Source organism: Cyprinus carpio, chromosome A11 (assembly GCF_018340385.1).
Source record: "Cyprinus carpio isolate SPL01 chromosome A11, ASM1834038v1, whole genome shotgun sequence".
Lineage (NCBI taxonomy): Eukaryota > Metazoa > Chordata > Actinopteri > Cypriniformes > Cyprinidae > Cyprinus > Cyprinus carpio.
In genome coordinates, this window is record NC_056582.1 from 18,969,827 (window position 1) to 18,992,469 (window position 22,643).

The following is a 22,643-nucleotide window of genomic DNA, read 5'->3' on the forward strand; positions in this document are numbered from 1 at the left end:
TATATATATTTTTACTTTCTATTCATCAAAGAATCCTGAAAAAAAGGTTCAAGGTTTCCACAAAATAAATAAATAAATATTAAACAGCATGTAATATAAATGTTTAAAATAAAATGTTTCTTGTAAATCAGCATATTTAAACGATTTCTGAAGGACACTTGTAAACTGCAGTAATGGCTGCTAAAATAATTATCTTTTACCATTACAGGAATAAGTTACAATTTAGAATATATTAAAATGGAACACAGTTATTTTAAATTGTAGTAATTTTTTCACAATATTACTGTTTTTGTTGTACTTTTCATCAAATCCAGTCTTGGTGAGCATAGAGAAAAAAAATCGTATTGACTCCAAACTTTGGAACCACAGTGAACATTTTCATGTTATTTGTCAGATTAAAAGAGGGATGAAGGGTTGACAGTTGACGTCTAAATTGGTGTATTTGGAATTAATCTCCATCAGACAGATCTCATTAATCACTGAGTCCTCAAATCCTCTCCAGATGAAGAGAAAAAGAGGAGTGAAGTGCAGAACATATGAAGATGAGCACTAGACTGGATAAGATAAGGATAAGAGCAAAGGATAACAAAGGACACTTGAGTACTGTAGCTCTGATGTTTTCACTGATGTTTTTGATTCTTGATGCAGTTCGACACAATGCATTCCATTTGACATCCAGCATCATCCTGTGTAGATTGGTGTACACTTGTAGACTTCTTGTGAGGGCCTGCTCCGAGCCTTTGTCACGGCCGTTATGAACTAGGGCAGCTTGATATTTGAAAGAACTGACATTGTGTTATTTTGTTTTTACACCAAGAATGATCACCAACACACAATAACACTCTGTTTATTATAACCCTGTGCTGCACTTTTGCTGCCGCTTTAAATTCTCCATCTCTTTAAAGGGGTCATGAACTGTCTTTTTTATTATTTTGTACTGTTCTCTGATGTCCACTTATAATGTTATCAAGATTTTTACATCTTCATTTAGAAGTAATAGGCTATTTTCTGTCCTGTTTTGACCCCCTCATGGGAGCGCTCTGTTTGAATATGCGTGATGGATTGTAGACTCGGATGATTCCCGCTGCTATGATTGGCTAACAGTTGTGTATGTTTGACAGCCTACATCCTTCATAGATGTACGCTGCTGTAAATTAGGTTCAAAAAGCAAAAATACTCAGTAACTTACATATCAAACGATCTGTAATAACAGACAAAGCAAGAGTGACCACGTAATAAAAACAGTTAATCAAACTTGTGTGGTGAAACGTTACTGTCGGATCCAATATAGTCGGCACAGCATTGTCTTTTATTTTCAATCTTTCTGAAAATCCTGCATCAAATTGTGCCTGTTTGTTAACAAATCTGTGGTGAAATGAAGTGAACGAAGGACCAAGTTCTTACTGACGCAGCCTGGAACTTAAATAATGTTCATCCTCTCTTTCCTGTAGGGATGCACAATAAATATCGTCTGTTGTTCACTGACAAGCTGCGCAAAACATCCACAAAATATGATCATGGTTTTGCGCAGTTTTTCAGTGAATAACGGCTCTGTGTAGTAAATGCTGCGCCACATGAAAGCACGCACGTGTAGAGATTTACCACTGATTACAGGACCAGCTTTACTGACGAGATGCGCATTAATATTGTGCCGATATTTATCGTGCATCACTACTTTCCAGTGTTGGGATCAGAAGGAAGGCGATGCAAAGACTGTTTTTTCCACAACTTGACACCGCACAACATATTGTTGTCTTTAGAGCATCTTTATCTTTTGATTTCTGCATAGACCTGCTTTTGACTCTAGTTTTGGTGAGAATGCAAATATTCTCATAGAATTAGAATGATTATTTAAACTTTATAGTTATCATTATCGTTATTTTCCTTGGTGTGAACAGGTGTTTTCAAAAAATCAACTAGCCTTCACTTATGTTAAACAGCAGTTACTTAAACCGTCAACTGAATTTTGCTTTGAAATACAAGGTGTTTTTATTATGGCAGGCAGAAAATATATTTTCAGCCTTGAGACGCTTGTTTATGTCTTGTTTATGGATCTGTTTCTTGCACAGCTGACTGTTATCCACACACTTCAGCATTAGCCTTGACAGAACGTCTGCTCTTCACATCACAGGATGAACGGTGTGATGCTAGCGTTATACATCTCTGCTTGTCACATGACTGAGTGTGAATGTTCTGTGCTATTTTTGATGGCAAATGAAGACATGTTTATCCTGCAGTCAGGCGGGCATGTGATGCTGTTCTAATCCAGTTTAGCCTGTGTGACGGCTTTAAAAAATCCAACATATTCTGCACTTGTGTGAATGTGTGTTGGATTGTGTTTGTGGGGTATGACTCATTTAAAACATCGCTGTATTAGCTGCACTTCTAAAATAGGAGAGAAACGTCATTGTCTATCTCATAGTCTGTTTAACCTCCTCCATCTCTCTTGTGGAGGGAATTGTAAGATTATACCAACCTACAGTGTTCCTGTGGCTCAGTGGTAGAGCATTGTGTTATCAGCGCAAAAGGTTGTGGGTTCGATTCCAAGGGAACATGTTAGGTAAAAAATGTTAGCCTGAATGCACTGTAAGTCACTTTGGATAAAAGCATCTGCTAAATGCATAAATATAAAAGTACAGATATTAAAGTAATAATTTACTCAAAATGAAAATTTTGTCATCATTTACTCAATCTCATGTCATTCCAAACCCGTATGACTTTATTTCTTCTGTGGAATTGGGCAGTATTGCTGTTCTTTTCCATAGAACGTGAAGAGAATTGAGGCAGTCAGGCTCCAAAAATCACAAATATATGCACTTGCACTGCATCTCTCATTCACTTATGCATATTAATGAGGTGTACAGATTACTTTTTATGATGCTTTTTTGTCATTTTTGGACCTCGACAATAATAGTTCCCATGCATTATATAAAATGGTTCTGCTTGGACATTCTGCAAAATTACTACTTTTGTGTTTTCCTGCTGAAGATGGTCATTTGTGTTTAAAATAAGAGTGAGGACATTTTTTTATGTAGAATTTTTGTGATTTTTGTTTTGTTACTGTCTTTTTACAAAAGGGAAGAGCCCCTTAAATTTTCCCAATACATAAAGCTAAAACAAGTCTCCCATAATGTTGTTTTAGTAATAACCGGATTATTTTTTTCTTGGAATAGAGTGAATATAACAGAATACAGTTAATCTGAGATTATAATCCAGGTGGTAGGGAGGACAGAGGACTGTTCGCAGCAGTTCCAAATCCTTCATCAGTTAATTAAAGACCTGAAGCTTTTGACTGAGAAATTAGTCTGGATATTACAATTTATATTTAACAAATTTAATAGCAGAGGTGTGTGAGTATATGCCAGATACACGCAGCTGGTATGTCTGTAAGCAGTCACACAGCAGGTATCATTTAAGAGCAGGACACCAAACCACGAACACAGCTCACGCACATCTGAAAGCTGAGGGCAAACATTCCAGTGTTGTGTAAACCCCTGGACCGAGTGACGTCCTGATGCAGCTCTGCTCACGTCACTGATGCCTTGGAGTTGCATCAGCTGTCTCACTGGTCTCACTTAAGGGAATGCAAGATTTTTATATCTGCATCTATTTTTTTTCTCATCTTTCTTTCTGTCTCAATTCATCTTATTTTGTCTTTCAGTTTGCTTTTGTAAATAAGATTCTGTGGTATTTGGAGACAAAGCAATATTTCTCTCACATTATTTGGGTCATCTTAGGACTGTTTCACTCTAGAAAATCAAACTGTCCCCAGGAGAGATGTACTTCTTGTGTTATTATTAGTATTAAACATACAGTACATGCACAACTTAGGCTAGTTTTCTAATTGAAAGCTAAGCTGTAGAGATATTATTATTAGATTTTTTTTTTAAAGAAATTATACTTTTATTCAGCAAGGACTTAATAAATTGATCAAAAGTGACAGTAAATACATTTATAATGTCACAAAAGATTTCTATTTCAAATAAATGCTGTTCATTCACGTTTTCCACGAAAGTATTAAGCAGCACAAGAGTTTTCAACACTGATTCTAATAATAATGTTATAAATAATAATTATGAATGTTTTTTAAGCAACAAATCAGCATATAATGAATTCTAATTTATCACGTGATACTGAAGAATAAATGGAATAAGGAATAAATAGCTTTTCGAAATTAAATTAAAATAGGAAATAGTTATTTTAAATTGTTATTATTTCACAATATTACAGTTTTACTGTATTTTTAAACATATAAATGCAGCCTTGGTGAGCATGAGAGACTAAGAAGGGACACTACATCAGGGCCATATAGAGACCAGAATATCATAGGGACTTGTGGGTAGGTTTTTTGTATTTTGACATGGGCTAGTAAGCAACCACCTAGCAACCTACCAGAACACACTACCAAACACCTAGAAACGGCCTAGCACCTTCCCAGAACACTCTAGCAACCAGGGCCGGCCCAAGCCTTTACGAGGCCCTAGACAATATTTTATTTGTGGGCCCCTCTGTGCTGCCAATATGACTGATTATTGCCAGTGGATATTTTGAATAAAAAGGAAAATCTAAATGAAAGTGATACATCTGTCATACAGCGCTATTGTGCCTGCATGACGCATTGGTATGGAAAAATAATATGTTACGTATAGTCTGTTTAATTATTTTATATTGCGTTTTTGTATAATTACCATTGTCCATTGACATAATATATCACAAAAACAGAAAGCGTTTAGTAAAACAAATGACCATATTCAAAACTTTATAAACTGTAATCTCTAGCTTCCGCTATTTGTCATACGCACATTCACGAGAGAGTCACGTTCCAGCAGATGACGTAGAACATAAGATCCAGTGATAATATGCTAGTCTCGCGAGAACCAAGGTTTGTTTACAGGATCAAAGGAATCCAAGTTTAGCAAAGGAAAACCAGTCTCCTCTTGGCTTATACTGAAATCCTTGGACATTCTTCTTCGCAAATCATCATTTTGTACTTCTAATTCATGACCAGTGTTTTGCGCTCTCCTCTGCGCTTCCATGTTCGTCACTTCTCACCGGAGCTTACGTTACACTTACGTCCTACATCATCCGCTGAAACACTATTCTCTCGTGAATGTGTGTACGACTATTAGCTATATTAGCTTTAAATATGGATAAATATGGATATTCGATTCGCTTCAGTAGGCCTCTATTAACCCCCGGAGCTGTGTGGAGCACTTTTTATGACGGATGTAATCGGTTTATTAGACTTTGAAAATCACCCATCCACTGCCATTATAAAGCTTGAAAGAGCCCAGACATTTTTAAATATAACTCCAGTTGTAATCATCTGAAAGAAGAAAGTCATATACACCTAGGATGGCTTGAGGGTGAGTAAATAATGGGGTAATTTAAATTTTTGGGTGAACTATCCCTTTAATGACTTTCTTTCCACCTCTTGCTCTATTCCATTCAATTTCTTCCTCTTTCGCACTCACGTTTTCGCTGCTGTGGAATCCCATGACAGAGAGGGATGAACCAGTCTTAATAATAGTAATTTATGGACACTTTAAACACATTTGTTGGCTGTTTTTAATGAACATTGATTTGTCGTTGCAGCACTTCTAATAAGTGCTTTTCACAGACACAAAGCTAAATCAGCTCCTGACAAAATCACATCACTTCACAACAAATGCAGCATTCATGCTTTTTTGCATGTGACTGCTTGATGTCATGCAGACATAATGAGTACAGATTAGCATGTCCCAGCCTCTTTTTGAGAATGTGGATCATTGTTACATCAGCAGGGAGGCGATGTTATGACTCTTTGGAAGTGTGCGTCTGTTCTAGCGGGTTTAGTCTAGATGAGCAATTGCAAGCAGGCTGCTTTGAGTATTTAATCTGTGAATAAACTTCTCATTATTCAAGAAACTTAAGCTATGACCCAGTTGGCAATGCTGTTTCTTCCCCAGTGTGTTTAGTAGTTGCCAGACATCGGAGTAGGATGAAAACAAATTCTGTTTGTGTTTTTCAGACCCGGTTGAAAGTCGTCGCATGTTCCGGCGCAAAGCGAACGCAGTGGCTATTATGTGTTTGAATATGCAACAATGGGACCTGTTACGGTTCGCTCAATTGACTCCGCCCAAAGCCTTGAAATCCTCCGGCCAATCATGTGTAACCATCTATTTGTTACGGTCAGGCCAGTGTCTGTCTGATTAGCGGAGTGCATGAAGGACAGGCTGGTTCTCCATTCAGCATCTTGGCACAGACCTCTGCCCCCATCATAGGTCCGCTTCCCATTTCATGATACATTCCCAATGTCTTTTGTTTTTTTTTTTGAATTAGGAAGCCCAATGAATTACCTTTTCAGCCCTTCGAGTGCCCTGGCGAGTTTGAGCCGAGGAGGCCCCACTGGTATAATGATGCTTGGCACAATCACCCTTCTGTTCCCCCAACCCTGTTCCCAGGAAACCACACAGCATACCCAATTGTGTACCGTGTTTTGCTGCCCAACCACATTGCTCTCGGCGTGACTGTGCAGCAAGCCGAGTAACGTGGAATTTCGTTGGATTATCCAGAGTTTATCTTCTCAGAGTTCACACCGATTCATTTTCTGCTCGATTATTAATTCAAGTTTGCGGGGCATAGTGGGGAGACACGAGGGGGTAGAAGACAGAAAGGGAGCTAGATGGAGGGGGAACTTGAGGTTATGCCAACCCAGAGTTTCAAGCATGAAGAGAGCATGGCTGTTATGTTAAGCTTCTCCTAATTAAAAGCAAAGGAATGGGAAGAAAGCAGTAAAAAAAGAAAAGCGAAATGAATGAACAAAGAGGGCCAGAACTGGATCTGAGCTGGTCATAGCTGGTTCTACTGGCTTCCTCAATGGACCCGCTGGTTTGGAGTGTAGGTTCCCTCGCCTCCTCTTTCCCCCACTTCTGTTCATGCTTTATAGCCAATGTGATATTAAGGCTTCGTCCTTTCAGACCAGTATTGGGAATACCAGGGAGCCAAATGGGAGCCTGGAGACACATGTCAGCTTGTGCTTTCAGGACTCAGCACTCCAACAGGTCTATCATAAGCAGCCACAGGGAGTCATGCACCAATGAAGGCAGGAAGAGACCACAAAAACAGCTATAGAGACATCAGGAGCCATATAGTGAAAGGAGGAAAGCGAGAACAATATCTCTCAGTAGAGTCAGGAAAGTGACGACTTATTCAGTTGTACGGTATCGGTTAAAAGGTTACTGGCTGTTTTGCAAAGTTAATTTGGCAGTGGCAGAGGTTTGATGGAGCTGTTTTGTCATGCAAGAATGAAGAAACACATGAAAGAAATACAAAGAGCCAAAGTATTAGAGGAAGTTCTGTGTGTCTCTAAGGCCTGTAAAGGAAAGTTAAAAAAAAAATTAATTTAAAACTTTCAGGCTGTCATTCAGAGTCTGTCTTGACGAAACCTTCCTTTTTCTTTTTTTCTTTTTTAAAATGATACTTATTGCAGTTTATTGCTATATGGATTTCTTAGATTTCTTCTTTGTTCATTGTAATACCGTGTCACACTGCTAGCATTCGGTGTTGATGTAAGTCTCCAAAATTTGAATTACAGTTCTGTTTCAAATTAATTTCAAATTAGAAAAATTCTAAGAAAACTGTTTTAATTATAAGAAAAGTTATAGAAAAATTCTATTCAAACTGTTTCTCCAAGACAGTAGTTCACATGAAAACTAACCATAGAGAAAATGCAGATCACATTCATGTACGTATGCTATATCACCCCTAGTGGCAACACTGAGAATGAAACTCGTGCTTGAGCTTAAAGTCAGTGTGACATCAGAATTAAGGTGCTGTATGTAGGATTAACACCGAGTGGTTGAACTAGTTATTGAAGTCCAAATTCAGAATATTGGAGAGGGTTTTTTTCACCCGGACCCTCCTCCTCAGACTTGATGCACACACAGGTTGCCAGATTGACGACACAAACAGGAATGAGCGCACTTGAAGATGAATAAAATGAAATACGCTGTGTTTTTCGCTAACTGGCAACCCGGAGTGCTGAAATACAATTGGGTAAACTGGCATTGGGCTGGTTTCACAAACCAAAACAACGACAGACATTCCGTCCCGGAACACACACTTTTTCAAAGGAGAATAACTGACTGTAGCATTGTTTTTCAGATAAACAAATATGTTAACTTAGCATGTTTCTTAAATATCTGCAAACATATTATGGTATTTTTATGCTTTAGTAGAGTCAAAATCTTACATACAGCACCTTTGACAAATCTTATTTTTGCAGTGTTTATTATAAATAATTAATTCCTGGCATCATTATTCATTTAAAAAAATCATACACCCCTGTAACGATCTAATCTATTCACAAAATCAAGTGCATTTTTTTTTCTAGTTTGAGAAGTGGTTTCACTTGAATATACATCACAATATTGAAGAAAATACAATTGCGATTTCCGAATCATGTAGACTGTCGTCTTCTGACAAATTTCACAAAGCAGCAACGTGAATTGAGCCTAGAGGTTCACATCACTATCCTATTTCAAGGTCTTACATAATATGTACCTTCACTGCTCCATTTTACACAGATGAACACACCATGTATCCTTTAAAAAAAGCTGTGATTAATATGTACTGGTTTTTGCATGCTTTTCTTATAGGGAAACAAGGGACTGACACAAAGTTTCTCTATAGATCTTCCTCTCACACACACGCACACTTGAAGACTGAGAATAATCACTCTGAAAGCATGGAGCCCGACGAGATGAACACTATCCCCAATGGAAAGGGGCACGAAGCTGGAGAGGAGACAACTGCAATTGCAATAAAAAGCCAATCAGATGATGCAGCTCAGTAAGTATTTGCTCAAGGGTGCAATATAATGTCTGTCTGGTTAAGGATGGTTTATTGTCAGTCATCCAATGTGTGTAGGTTTAGTAATACAGTTTCAGTTGGTATAAGCTTTATCATTCAATCCATCATTCAGTCTATCGTAAGGGTGCCTTTTAAGCTTTTGTTAGTGCATATGTTAAGTATGTGTGAACATTAGTGTGTGTTCTTGCAGTATCTTCCAGCTAGCATTAAAGCTTCCAGTCATGTCGTCTTAATAAGGTGAAGCCTGTCTGTCATCACAGTCCTAAATGTCACTGTACAGCACAGTTCAGTCATCACTGGGCACATTCAGTAGCACTGATGTTATGCTCTCGTAACTGTGTTCACAGCTCCAATGTGTCTGTGATTGTGTAGATGTTTTCATGCAAATAATTATGTATTGGTGTTTCTTCAACTACAGGAACTTTTTATGTGCCAACAATAGATTTTTAGTAAAACTAACTTTGTTCTTTATGTTATATTTGTTCTTTAGGTCACATTAAAATACAAATGCCCTACCCTATTCTCAGACCCATACAATCAATGTTTTAATATGAAAATAATCACAAAATTATGTTATTAACTGTTTAAAACCAATAAACTGATTAAGATAAAATACATATAATGCTGGCTATGAAGTTAGCCTTAACAAGACAAAGGCAATTTCATTAAAAAATGTTGCAAAATGCATAATTTTTTGGTTTAGAAAAAATAACAGAATGCTCCTCTGAGGCATGTTGCTAGTAGGAAAAACATATATATTAGTGAGAAATGCAAAAAAGTGTCTTTTAAGGTAATTATTTTTTTCTCTGCAAGACTTAAAGTGTCTTTAGTTGAAGAAACACCTGTATGTTTTTTATATGCAAAACAAAATCACCCTGCATGTAGAAAAACCGCTCGCCTTCACATAAGCAAATCAAATGTTTCTCAACTAGACATCACTTTCTTCTGATTGTGGCCACATGCTTTCAGTAGTGTTTATCTAAGGGTGTGTTCATGTCTCTTGTGCTTTCGTGGATGCGGCTCCTACACTGCTCTGTAGAGAACTTGTACCAAATAGCACTGAAAATGCCAGGTATGTCATACAGAGAGAATGGAATAATTAGCAGACAAAACAGTTTTTTTTTTTTTCCTGCAGCTGCACATCATGCACCTGTAAATAAAGCACCCACATTAAATCAGTGTTTTGGTGACGTTAACCCTTTAGTAAGTTTCACTGCCAGGCAGTCATGGGTGTTATATGTGTCCTTAGTACTGACAGAACTCCAGCTAATGCAGAGGCAAACCAGGCAGAAAGCTCAGAGTTCATGCCCAACGCAGATGACAAGAAAACCCCTCGCTTCACGGATGTAAGTTGAACTTTTGTTAAGATTTCATGTATGGCATTTTGTGAACATGTGCCAGACCAGATGATATTTTTCAGATGTGAATATAGGGACTAACTGCTCTGTTGTTCTTTTTAGTTTGAGGGAAAGACTTCTTTTGGGATGTCCGTCTTCAACTTGGGAAACGCCATCATGGGAAGTGGAATTCTGGGATTAGCATATGCAATGGCCAACACGGGCATTGTCCTCTTTATGTAAGTTACAGATTTGGGTTACACTCTATACATTCAGTATACATTCAGAAATATTAGAGCCAGAATTGATCATGTTTTTATTGCAGATCAAACATTTGATATTTTTTTGAGAATTAAAGCCATTGTTGTTCTTGCTGAATATGTATCCTAATGAGTTTATTGTAGTGTGTATTAATAAGGTAATTAAATAGTCATCATACTGTTAATTGATTATATTAATATGTCATCATACAGTATAATTGATCATATTAATGAATCCTTGTGAAGTACTTGCTTTATCTTGCACAACAATTCTGCTCCCTATATTTGACTCAGTGTATAGTATACTACCATTCTAAAATTTAGGGTCAGTACGATTTTTTTTTCAGCAAAATTTATCACAATGTCACAGCTTCCCTACAGTTTGTTAGTTGTCATGATCTATGTTAATTCCCATTCTGTGAACTGGTGTTCCCGCTGTATTAATCCTCTAGTAAAGCAGCTTTTATTAGAAAAGTCAGATTGCCAGAGAGATTTGTTTCCTGATAGACCTTCAGTAGAGCTGAGCGGGCTGTACCAGGACACTCACTTTGCACGGGAGCTCTGCATTCACTCCAGACACACTGTAGTAGTTTTGTTAACAAAGAGTCTGTCATCTACTGTAGGTATGATCTAAAGGTCTGTGCTACTTAACATGTGCTCTCTGCTTTGATCATGAAGATTAGTTGTAAATGCTTTATGAAAACCAGTCAGGCCTTTTAATCTGGGTTGAGCAAGGTACAGAGGGTTTTTTTATTTTCCTTTCTGAGAGGGCTTTGGGTTTGAGCTGTTTGGTGTGACTGGGGTTCTGCTATATTTGCCACACTTGAACTCTCCATACTCCCGATTCTTTACATGTGGTACATGTCTGATCTGAGAACAGTGTTTCTCCAGTGCTGATTGTAGCTTCAGGCTACTCATAAATCAATCCCAGACACAATTTAATAATGCAGCTAATATTCCTTTCAATAGTATTGCAGCTTTTAGGAATGAACTGTTAAGGTTTATGGGAGTTTCTTAGACCTTGCTGTGAGGATTTCATTGTGGAGTCTCAGGATATAATGTACTGTATGCTAGTATAATAACATTTATTCGTATTCTTCTATATGCTTTATGGCTTATGATGAGCATTTTGTACTCTATAGGCTATCATAAATTTTATGCAGATTTTTGTTGTATATGGTGTATATAGATGTAGATAGAGGACAGATTCTGAAATGCTGATGTTGGGTTTCGCCTGTGTGAGCTATGGGTTGACTTCAGGCTCGATTTTGTTTTGTCACTTTGAATTTTGGCAGTGGTTCTCTAGAGGCGAGAGTGAATCCATGACTCCTGGAAATACACAACATCACAAACAAGGATAACTTATGAATATTCAACATCACAGAACAGCATGAAAATTATTTTTTAAAGAAAACGAAGGAGAAACATCAGGGACAATGTTATTACCTAAATTATCTGGGGGTTCCATTGGTTGTCTTTGAAAGAGCACCTCTTTGTGAAAGATTATGACAAAGAGAAAAATCCCCAACTTCCTGTGGCTTACTGGGACATGTTATTGCTCAAGGACATGCATTTATTTCATGTTCCTGGAGTAAAAGACATGTTTATGAGACAAGTCTCAAAACAGTGGGACAAGAATTGTGTCATACGAAGTAGATACACCAAAATAATTACAGTTTTTTTACGATCGCTATGACATTTTTTTTCAATACTTCTAACAATTTTCCTAAACTCTTAACGCAACAAGACACCTACAACACACAATTGACAAAACAGTTAATTTCATGCTCAAAATCATACATTGCAAACTAAACTCCAACACTAATTTTCACATTACAATAATACCCTAACACAATACACTACATCTACCAAAACACTGCAAACATGTATTTTGTTTATTTTGCTGCAGAAATTCAATACAAAAATTGAATGACCCGTCTCAGAGTATAGAATGAACGGTTTATGAGGGGAACAAAGACAGACAAAATTGCTGCAGTAAAGGCTTTATTTGCAGCAGGACATTAGAAGAAGAAGAAAAAAGACTAAAAAGAAAACAAGAATGCAAGAAAACAAACAAACAAAAAATGTGTACAATATAGCTGTAATTTATGCAAACAGAAAAAGACACAGAAGAATAAAAAATAAATAAATGTAATCTAATCTGCCTGGTCTTCTGCGTTTGGTCACATGTTCTCATACACATCACACCTGATATCTTCTCTGGCAAGGCATCTTGGGAAGAATCTTTTGGTGTGCCTTCTCCTTCCTGGTATTGTTCAGCTGTGATGTCTTGGCATTCAGCATCCATTGCATCCTGGAGGGACATTTGGAGGGACATCTGGAGAGACGATGGTGAAAACCTTCCATCTCCAGGCTCAGTAAAACTCCTCAATGGGGTTGAGGAAAGAGGAGTAAGATTAGATTAGATTAGATTCAACTTTATTGTCACTGCACATGTAAGGTACAAGGCAACGAAATGCAGTTAGCATCTAACCAGAAGTGCAATAAGCAGTAAGTACAGAATATACAAATTAAAAAACAATAAAAATAAAAAAACAGATAAGTACTATGGACATAATTTACAGATTTTAAATTTTAAATACTATCAGCATGATATACAGATAGGTGTACTATGAACATACTATACAAATGGAATATGTGAAAGTGTATGTACACTATAGGCAGAACTATGAACATATGAACATAATTTACACTATTGCAATGGAAAGTAAAGTGCATAGAAATATTTCAGTGTGCAAATGGGGGCAAGGAAAACAGACATCATTCTCAAATGTGTGTCAAACCAGGCCTGACTGCTCTGGAAATGGTGGAATGCCACATTGTTCCATGTGATCACATATTTTGGCAAGTGGTCTCCCACCTGTCCCCTTTCCCTGGCACCAGTCTTTGGTGCAGATCTTCTAAAATCTCACATTTATGCAGGAGTGCACTTTTCATTACATTTACATTTAGTCATTTAGCAGACACTTTTATCCAAAGTGACTTACAAAATGAAGACAATGGAAGCAATCAAAATCAACAAAAGAGCAAGTGCTATTTTTTTTTAATTTTTTTTTTTAGAATAGTACTATTCCAGTATTTAAGAATAATACTTTTCCACACAAAATAACACCAAAAAGGACCTCCTCTACTGTATATCATATGGTCAACAAACTATAGAAAGAACCTCAACACCTGAGTGTGTTTTCTAGATGGGAATAAGATGAAATTTGCATAATTTGTATTTGCATCATTTCAATCAGCTCTTTTTCATTAGCAATGGCATAAAATACAGGAGACATATTTGTGTTTCAATTCACAATATGAACAACTGTTCACTTTGACTTTAGCCTATAAGAACATGATGTTATCTGATCTGACATACAGTGTGAAAGCATTTGAAAATTTGGCAGTAAAATTACATTGTTTTGTTCTTGGTTGAGCTTGTGTGTAAAAGATGTTCAAGCATTTTAAATTTGTGTTAACTGTATGTGTTTTGTGTTAAAGCAACAAGAAATGTGTTAACTGTATAGCCTACACAGACAGATGTTGTGCTAACTGTGGTAAGAGTTTAGGAAAATTGTTAAAAGTATTGAAAAAACTGTCATAGTGATCGTAAAAAACTGTAAACTGAAAATCTGTAGCACCACGCTCAATTAATTTGTCATGTATTTTTCTCCATTAAAATAATCTTTAATAGCATCCGTGACAGAGTACTGCTGGAGTCTCGAGTCATCCACTTCTTCTTTCATTTGCTTAAGATGTGTTTATCCATTAATTTAAGAACTGGTGAAGCCACTTGGATAAACAGTCTTCAGTAAATGGAGAAACACATCCAGACACTCCTGAATAAATTGTGTGTGATACAAAATTAACAGTAATTTGTCTTCAGGTTCTTACAAGGCATTCTAACACCACAGCATTCAAGACTGGTCTTGATCTCAGATTTAACGCTCTTGGAAAAAAAAAAATATAATATGGCAAATGATTTGAGTGAAATTTTGAGTATTAATACATTTCATTCTGTGCTGAAATTAATAAACAGAAATGGTCTAATTAAAAGTTTTTATATTTTCCTCATGTGTATCTATACCTTTCAAAAGTATGGGGTCAGTAAGATTATTTTTTGAAATTAATGAATATTTTTCAGCAAGGAAACACTGATCAAACGTGACATTAAAGACTTTAATAATTACAAAACATTTTATAAATCTTATTCTTTTCTATTCATCCAAGTAAGTAGAGTGTTCTAATTCAGTCATTTGTGAGATTTATTTTCAGTTAGGAAGCTTTCGAAGGCAGCAACTAGCTTTTGGAACAGATATAACTGCTAAATTTTGGAGCTTGGATGATATAAAATTTCTCATCACAATCAGCTGATGTTTGGATACTGAACTGATCGCAAAGTGCCTTCATTCAAGCCACCTGCGTCCACTCACACACTGCAGCTGGTGAACAAAGCATGTTCTGTCACCGAATGTCTTTTTAATCTCATAATGCTGCCTCTTCCGGCATAATTTGTTATTAAATGTGAGTGATTAGCTGTACTAGTTGTGCTCCACTTATTTAAATATTTGTGGAATGTTAGTCAAGGCTGGGAGTTTTTTTTTTATGCTGATTATCCATTTCGGAGCTTGAGTAAGTCAGGGCCCCACAGTCTCCAGACAAAATGCACTCGTTGACTTCTTCTCCTGCAGTTCAGCCACGTCATTTAGAAAAAAGAAGGAAAAGGGAAAACGTGAGAAAGTGCGGAGTTGAAACTGAGTGCTTGGCAGAGAAGGCCTGGTCAGTAAAGATGCCAAGACATTCTAAAACTAGGAAAAAGGACTAAACAGGACATTTGCATGGAGGAAAAAGAGTCAGTAGAGCGTATTTCGGGTTCCCAGCTTGAGATGTTTGTCCAGATGTTGGCAGCTGGAGGGTGCCATTGCAATTATGGGCTATCTGTGACTTGCCTGTGATTACGATGTCTAGTATTTTTCCACCTTAACTGAGACTATAACCTCTTTTCAGCTCTTAGAATTAGGCCTGTAAATATATATATATATATATATATATATATATATATATATATATATATATATGTGTGTGTGTTCGGTATTCTACATATTAATATGAACGTAGCATGTTTATAAATGATAGATATACAGTGACAAGTTTTTTTTAATTCTAAGTTATTCAATTATAAATACAAGAAATCAAATATATAATAATAATAAATAATCATAGAAAGTAATTTATATGCATTTAATTGATGTAATTTATATTTTATGTATATACTGTAATTTACATACAATATAACTATAATTATAAAATACATTGTAATGCACTTAAAATTAGTTACATGTCAAAAGTTTAGGTTTTATTGAAAAAATAAGTATTAAACTTTAATCTGTATTAAAGTATTAAACTTTAAATCTGCAAAGGAGTACAAAAAGTGGAAATCAGGATTAGACCTAAAATAATGTCTTCAAAATCATTCACACATGTGAAAATCAGATGAGAATTCAACAAATAGTTGTAACCTGGCTCAGAGGAAAAGAAGAATCATGTCTGTGGTAGCTTTTCTGGTAATAATTAAGCGACAATACAAGATTTCTTTACCTTACAAATGGTTTTCAATAGCAAAAATGCACATTTTGAGAAAGTGTTGGACTTCTTTCTGAAAATATGACTATGATTGACACAAATGCCTTTTTATGATTGCTTTTTTTCATAATTGGCATACATATATTTAATTTCTTGTTTTTATCCTAGAATATTACTTTATGTCTTGAGTGGGATTATCCCATGTGTGCTTTGAGCCCTTTCAGTTTTTTTACAGTGCTCTATAAATGTAACACATTGACATTTGGTTCCAGTTGCATTTATTTTGTTCTTTCTGTCTTTCAGAATTCTCCTCACTGCGGTCGCTGGTCTGTCTTTATACTCCATTCACCTGCTGCTAAAATCTTCAGGCGTTGTGGGTGAGTATTTCATCACACTGACCCAGTACCAGTTTAAAGCTCTCCTCTGTAGTTAAGACTATAATTTGGATATGAAAACTGTTCCTGAACCTTTACCCTGCTAAAATGAAGAGCTGATTAAGATGGAGGTGTTAACTGATGTGACATTGCTCTCGCTGTTGGCTCAGTGACCATCTGCCTCACTCCTCTGTGAGAGATTTTAATTGGCCAGAATATTTCTGGTGTACATTAGGCTAAAAATAGCCGAGCGTCTGCTGTGCTTGATCAATTGTGCCTGTCATTGTCAGTGCTATATCAACTATAAACCCATGGTTACACTGTTTCCCCAAACACCATGTTTATCATGAAAAATGAACAAACCTTACATATACTGTGATATCCGTGATAGTCGTTTTGAATGACTGTCAAATAAATATTAAAACAGATTCTGTTTTATAATTAGCAAGACTATATTACTTGTAAGAAGACTTGTTTGTGATATAATTATTATCACATACAGTTTTAAATTTATTGTTATTTTTCAGAGGAAGATTTTTTATTTTTTTATTTTTTGGAATTAGCTGTATATTTATAGCAAATGGGCAATGTGTGGATTTCACGGTTTTTTTTTTTCTTTGTTGTCAGGGATTAGAGCCTATGAACAACTGGGCTTCCGAGCATTTGGTACACCAGGCAAGATGGCTGCCGGCATTGCGATCACCCTGCAGAATATTGGAGGTGAGACTCTGTCAAACATCACAATATATTGCTTTGTGACCCATCAAGGGCACAGCACACATGTACACCTCTGCAGAGACAGTGACTGGACTTAGATAGCAATGTCATTCTTTTATTTATTCTCTAGGTCATTATCCTCAAGGTTAGTTTTTGTTTCTTCATTATCATGTTAACCGTTCCTCTGTTTCTTCAGTGTTGTAGACAGGCTGCAGTCTATTTCAGCACAAATAATTATTAATATTGCAGTTCATAGTGCTGAATATTATTACAAATATAAACGATTTCATTTTAAAAAAAATTTTAAAATATCTATATACTATACCAAAATACTTATAATAATCAAATAACCAATGAAATAAAATAAATAAATAAAGTAATTAAATGTATCTCAATCCCTGGCTTATTGTATAACATTATTTTATAAGATGTATAAGAGCTTTGTCATTTGAACCGTGATTTTATCTACAGTGATTGAAAAAGACCCAGAGCTGGTTGGCGTTTGGTGCATATTTATAAAAACTAAATATAGAACTGATTTTCTTCTTTACTGTGACTTTTGCTTCCAGGTTAATCACCACAATCCCCTGGAGTGGACGAATACATCCTGGATTAGATTGTTTACTGTATATGTGTGCATGCGTGCGTGTCTCTGTGTGTATGCATCTCACAGCCATTCTCTCTCTCTCTCTCTCTCACAGCCATGTCCAGCTACTTGTACATAGTAAAGTATGAGTTTCCACTGGTTATCCAGGCTTTTCTCAAGGTGGATAATCCATCAGGGTGAGTACACATGTTTGTGCACACAGAAAGACTTACTAAAAGGACAAATAAATCATGAGATCTGTTTAATGTACACAATTGTTTCTACTAGATAACAGAGACATTAAATGGAAAGTAAATGAAGTCGGCTGTTTCAAATGTTTCTCTTGAGAAAAAGACTAATGTTGCACAAGTCTCATCTAAAGTTTCAGGAGAGGTCTTAAACAAGGTCTTAATGTCTCAAACTCTGGTTATGCGATTACAAGTCTTCAAATGTTTTTGAATGAAGTCTCTTTTGCTCACCAAGGCTGCATTTATTTGATCAAAAATACAGTAAAATTTGTAATGCTGTGAAATAATTGTACAATTAAAAAGATCTGTTTGAATAGATTTTAAAATGTAATTTATTCCTGTGATGGCAAAGCTGAATTTTCAGCAGCCATTACTCCAGACTTCAGTGTCATATGTTTTATGATTTCTAAAACATCATTTGACACTGAGGACTGGAGTAATGGCTGCTGAAAATTCAGCTTTGCCATCACAGGAATAAATTACATTTTAAAATCTATTCAAATAAAACAGAAATTTTAACTTATTCAACTTATTCAACTTTTAAACTTAAAAACAGAAACATACATACATACATATATATATATTAATTATTCCAAACTTTTGACTGGTAGTTTATATGAAACACAACTAAGAGCTCTATGACAGCAATAAAAATGTCCTTTCGGGAGAAAAACTGTAAGAGAAAGAGAGACAGAAAGCAGTGTGTGGGCATGTCTGCACTGAAAGGCCAAAAAATCAAAAGGTTGTTTGATAAGTCAAGTCTGCAAAAGCATCTCTTTCAATGGCACTTCTTTTTGTCACATACCTGCCTTTCATTGTGGGCAAGAGAGTTTTAACATTAGCAACCACATCAGTTTGGCCCCTGGTAATTATTACTGCCAATTTGTGTATGTGTGTGAGCTGTGCAGTTTCTCTCTGATCAATAGGACCTTGGAGATTTCTGAGTCACACAGTAAAATTGTGTGAAAATGTGTGTGTGTTAGAGTAGAACTATGATAAATGCACTAGATTTGATGAGAACAGGTTTGTATGCGTGTGTAGGTCAGATTTCTCCTAACTATAACACTCGGTTGCCCAGCCAAGGAAGTGTGTGTGCGTGTGTGTGTGTGTGTGTGTGTGTGTGTGTGTGTGTGTGTGTGTGTGTGTGTGTGGGAGAGACGGTCCTTGATGCAAGCCGACTGCAGATGCGAAGACTGGAGCTTGGCTTGACAGAAGGCCTGTGCGCACACACTCTGGAGGACACCTCAAAAACTCCACAGAAACGACCTTTGGCTGCCTCATTTGAATTCCTCACCTCTCCAGGCGAGCGAGGAGGATCACGAAACAATAAACAGTGACTATTCATTTCAGATTTAGCAGGCAGTGCACATGAATCTAGATGCATGACAGTTTGTGTAAATGGACACCAGTAGGAAAGTTTTCTAAAAGAACCTTATAGTCACTGTAGACATTATATTTAATTTGACACAAATGTAAACAAGGTTGAAGGATAAACAGTCCATTCAGTAAATTGTACTTATGTGTATATTCATGTCAGCCAGGAAGACAAATATGTAACAGACTTTGATTATATGCACATCACAACCATTCAAATGTTTGTGGTCAGTAAGATTTTTTAATGTTTTTGAAAGAAGTCTCTTACGCTCATCGAGGCTGAATTTATTTGATCAAAAATACACTAAAAGCCTTAATATTCTGACATTTTATTACAATAAAACTGTACTGTCACATTTGATCAACTGGATGCATTCTGAAAAGCATTAAAATTTATTCATTTCTTTTAAAAAGAAGAATCTTACTGACCCCAAACCTTTGAAAGTGTGTGCATAACACTAGTACAAACTCATCTCAAGAGAGAAACTTTTTTTAAACTGTTTTCTATTTCAGAATATTTTAAAATGTACTTTATTCCTGTGATGGCAAAGCTGAATTTTCAGCATCATTACTCCGGTCTTCAGTGTCACATGATCCTTCAGAAATCATTCTAATATGTTTATATAAACATAACATATTATAGTCAATAGTACATATTAGTGTAATGTTGAAAACAGCTGTGTTGCTTAATATTTTTTTTTTTTTGAAACATAATTTTTGTACAGTATTCTATTTTGATGAATAGAAAATTCAAAGAACAGCATTTATTTGAAATATAAATATTTTGTAATATAATGTCTTTTTTGTTACTTTTGATTAATGCATCCTTACAAAATAAAAGTATAAATTTCATAAATAAAAAAACATTTAAATTGTGAAGGCTACCATAAACCGTAGAAAGAAATATAAAGAATGTAAAATGAGGCAACATCTGTATTTCCGTTACTTTAAAACATCAAAATGATTTAATTCATTTCAACTTTATTTTTGCAAGTTGAATGAGAAGAAGTTGAAATGACTTACATTATAGAGCCAACTAGAAGTTTCAACTTTTAAGTTGAAGTGCTGTGGAAATTTTTAACAGTCCAGATATTTTTATTAGTGATTGGAGCAAATTTTTAACAGCAATTTGGTTCTGATATGCGAATGACGGCAATGCAAATAAAAGACAGAAAGCTGTTGTGTGTGTGAAAGTGGTTATTTTCTTCCTTTCCTGTCTTGCTATTTGGCAATACCACAATTTGTGCACTGTATTAAGTCATTTTGGTAAGAAATTTAAAAGCGTGCATGTAAATGTGTCCAATTTGCACCCAGACATGTCCTCATCCAGACTAGACGTGAAGTGGTAGGTGGGGTGCAGAACTGTTGAGAGGAAGTGTGTTCAGGCAAGTGTTGGCATGTCTCTCAATGGCTGACTCACACTACTGCCCAAGTGAAAATCGTGTGGCAGAAAATGAACATCACACGCATACGGATCCTGAGCCAACCAGTACCAGAGTCAAGCACCATCTCCTCCAGTTTAGCCTGACCTCCCGAAATAACTTTTTTTAGTGCTGCTGACCATGCACCTGGCATCTTTCACCTCAATGAGATCGTACCTTATCTCCACTTAATAAAATCCACACTCCACTGAACATTTTTGGCTTGATGGAGTCCCTCCATTGTCTCATATCAAGCTGAATTTCCGGGCAGGGTACAAGCTGTCCCTAATAAGTCTCTCAGTCTCTTTGTCGTTCAGAGCTTCTTTGAGAGATGCCATGTATTTGGTCTTAATGGGGTGCAGAATAACAAGATTAGCAGATTTAGGACGAGTTAGAGAGGGAGAGGATTTCCTCTAAATTGGCCTGTGTTTGAGCTCAAGGGTTTGGGTCTAAATAGCTGCTCAGTCACACATCACAAAACATTTAAAAGGAAATACACTGATCACTCCCTCAAAATAATCACCACCTCCCTGTCCTGGTGTTTTTCTTTAACATAATTGATGTATTGCACTGTAAGCCATTTAAAGAACATACTGTAGTAAACAGTCATTTATTATTATTAAAATGTAATGCATTAGTTATAATTAATAAGAGAACCGCTGCTCCATATGCAAATGCACAAGGGAAATGTTAAATGGGTCAATATTTTTAAAAGCAATAAGCCACTGAAACCATACAGTGGTTTCATTATAATGAATGGGTGTTTTTTAGCCTGAAACCCCTTAACCATTGTAAAATCACTGTAACATGCAGCATTGATTGTGTTTAGAAAACAGCATCAAGACCGATATGAAACAAATTTGAAACATAATGTTCAGTGAATAAATGCATGAGTTTTTTTAATAGTTTAGTTTACAATAGCAACACTGGTAAGAATAATATATGACCATCATTTTTATCTGACATAAACTCACTGTGGCTCAGTGGTAGAGCATTGCGTTAGCAGCACAAAAGGTCATGGGTTTGATTCCCAGGGAACACACATACTGTTAAAAAATGTATAGCTTGAATGCACTGTAATTCGCTTTGGATAAAAGCGTCTGCTAAATGCATAAATGTAAATGTACACATGGAAAGAAAAGGGTCTATTGCTCACACACCTTCTAATAGTGGAAAAAAAAATATATACATTTATTGTTGTGACATATGTATTGTTGTGACATTCCATTGTCTTAGAAACCAAGATTACAATCCTTACTATTTTAATGAAATGGTCATTCACACAGAGTTATCAAGTTTGGATAAAAGGTTGTTTTGATCCATTTATAATTCTCTTTTGTGTTTGTCTTTCTTCTGTGATTTATTTGGCAGGGAGTGGTATTTAAATGGCAATTACCTGGTTGTCATTGTATCCTGCAGTGTCATCTTGCCACTGGCTTTAATGAAGCAGCTCGGTAAGTCGTCTCAAACTTATGACTCGTATGTCTAATTGCGCACACCTCTTGCTCTGCTCACAACTTCCTGTCTTCTCATCAGCATCATTTAAAATGGTAGTATTCATGTTTTATTGCATTGTGAGAGTATTGCCCAGATCAGACTGCTCACAGAGGTGTTGTGGGTAATTGTCATCTATTCATAACACTGTGTTTCAGGGTACCTGGGCTATACCAGCGGTTTCTCTCTCAGTTGTATGGTCTTCTTCCTTATTGCGGTATGTTTGTTGCTCTTGTTAAAGTAATTGTTTACCTGAAAATGAATATTTCATCTGTTTATTCTCATGTCCTCCCTCTGTGACTTTCTTGCCTTTTTCATGTACAGTCCATTGACAGGTGGTTTGAACTCCTTTATTGTGTCTATCATTATGAATAACTGCTTTACACATTT

At 36.1% G+C, this 22,643-nt stretch overlaps 1 protein-coding gene across 2 annotated transcripts in view; it reads left to right on the plus strand.

The window, feature by feature from the left end:
* LOC109068606 (sodium-coupled neutral amino acid transporter 3-like) overlaps positions 1-22,643 on the plus strand; it is a 44,044-nt gene that overhangs the window by 9,172 nt on the left and 12,229 nt on the right. Inside the window, exons 2-10 of one of the 2 annotated variants that reach the window (XM_042766658.1) lie at positions 8,640-8,832; positions 9,893-9,925; positions 10,103-10,199; positions 10,314-10,429; positions 16,343-16,416; positions 17,041-17,133; positions 17,832-17,913; positions 22,131-22,213; positions 22,412-22,470. In XM_042766658.1, the coding sequence (XP_042622592.1) occupies positions 8,729-8,832; positions 9,893-9,925; positions 10,103-10,199; positions 10,314-10,429; positions 16,343-16,416; positions 17,041-17,133; positions 17,832-17,913; positions 22,131-22,213; positions 22,412-22,470 (741 nt within the window). In that variant the 5' untranslated portion in view covers positions 8,640-8,728. The remainder of the gene's footprint in view (positions 1-8,639; positions 8,833-9,892; positions 9,926-10,102; positions 10,200-10,313; positions 10,430-16,342; positions 16,417-17,040; positions 17,134-17,831; positions 17,914-22,130; positions 22,214-22,411; positions 22,471-22,643) is intronic. The other variant, XM_042766659.1, reaches the window with a different exon arrangement.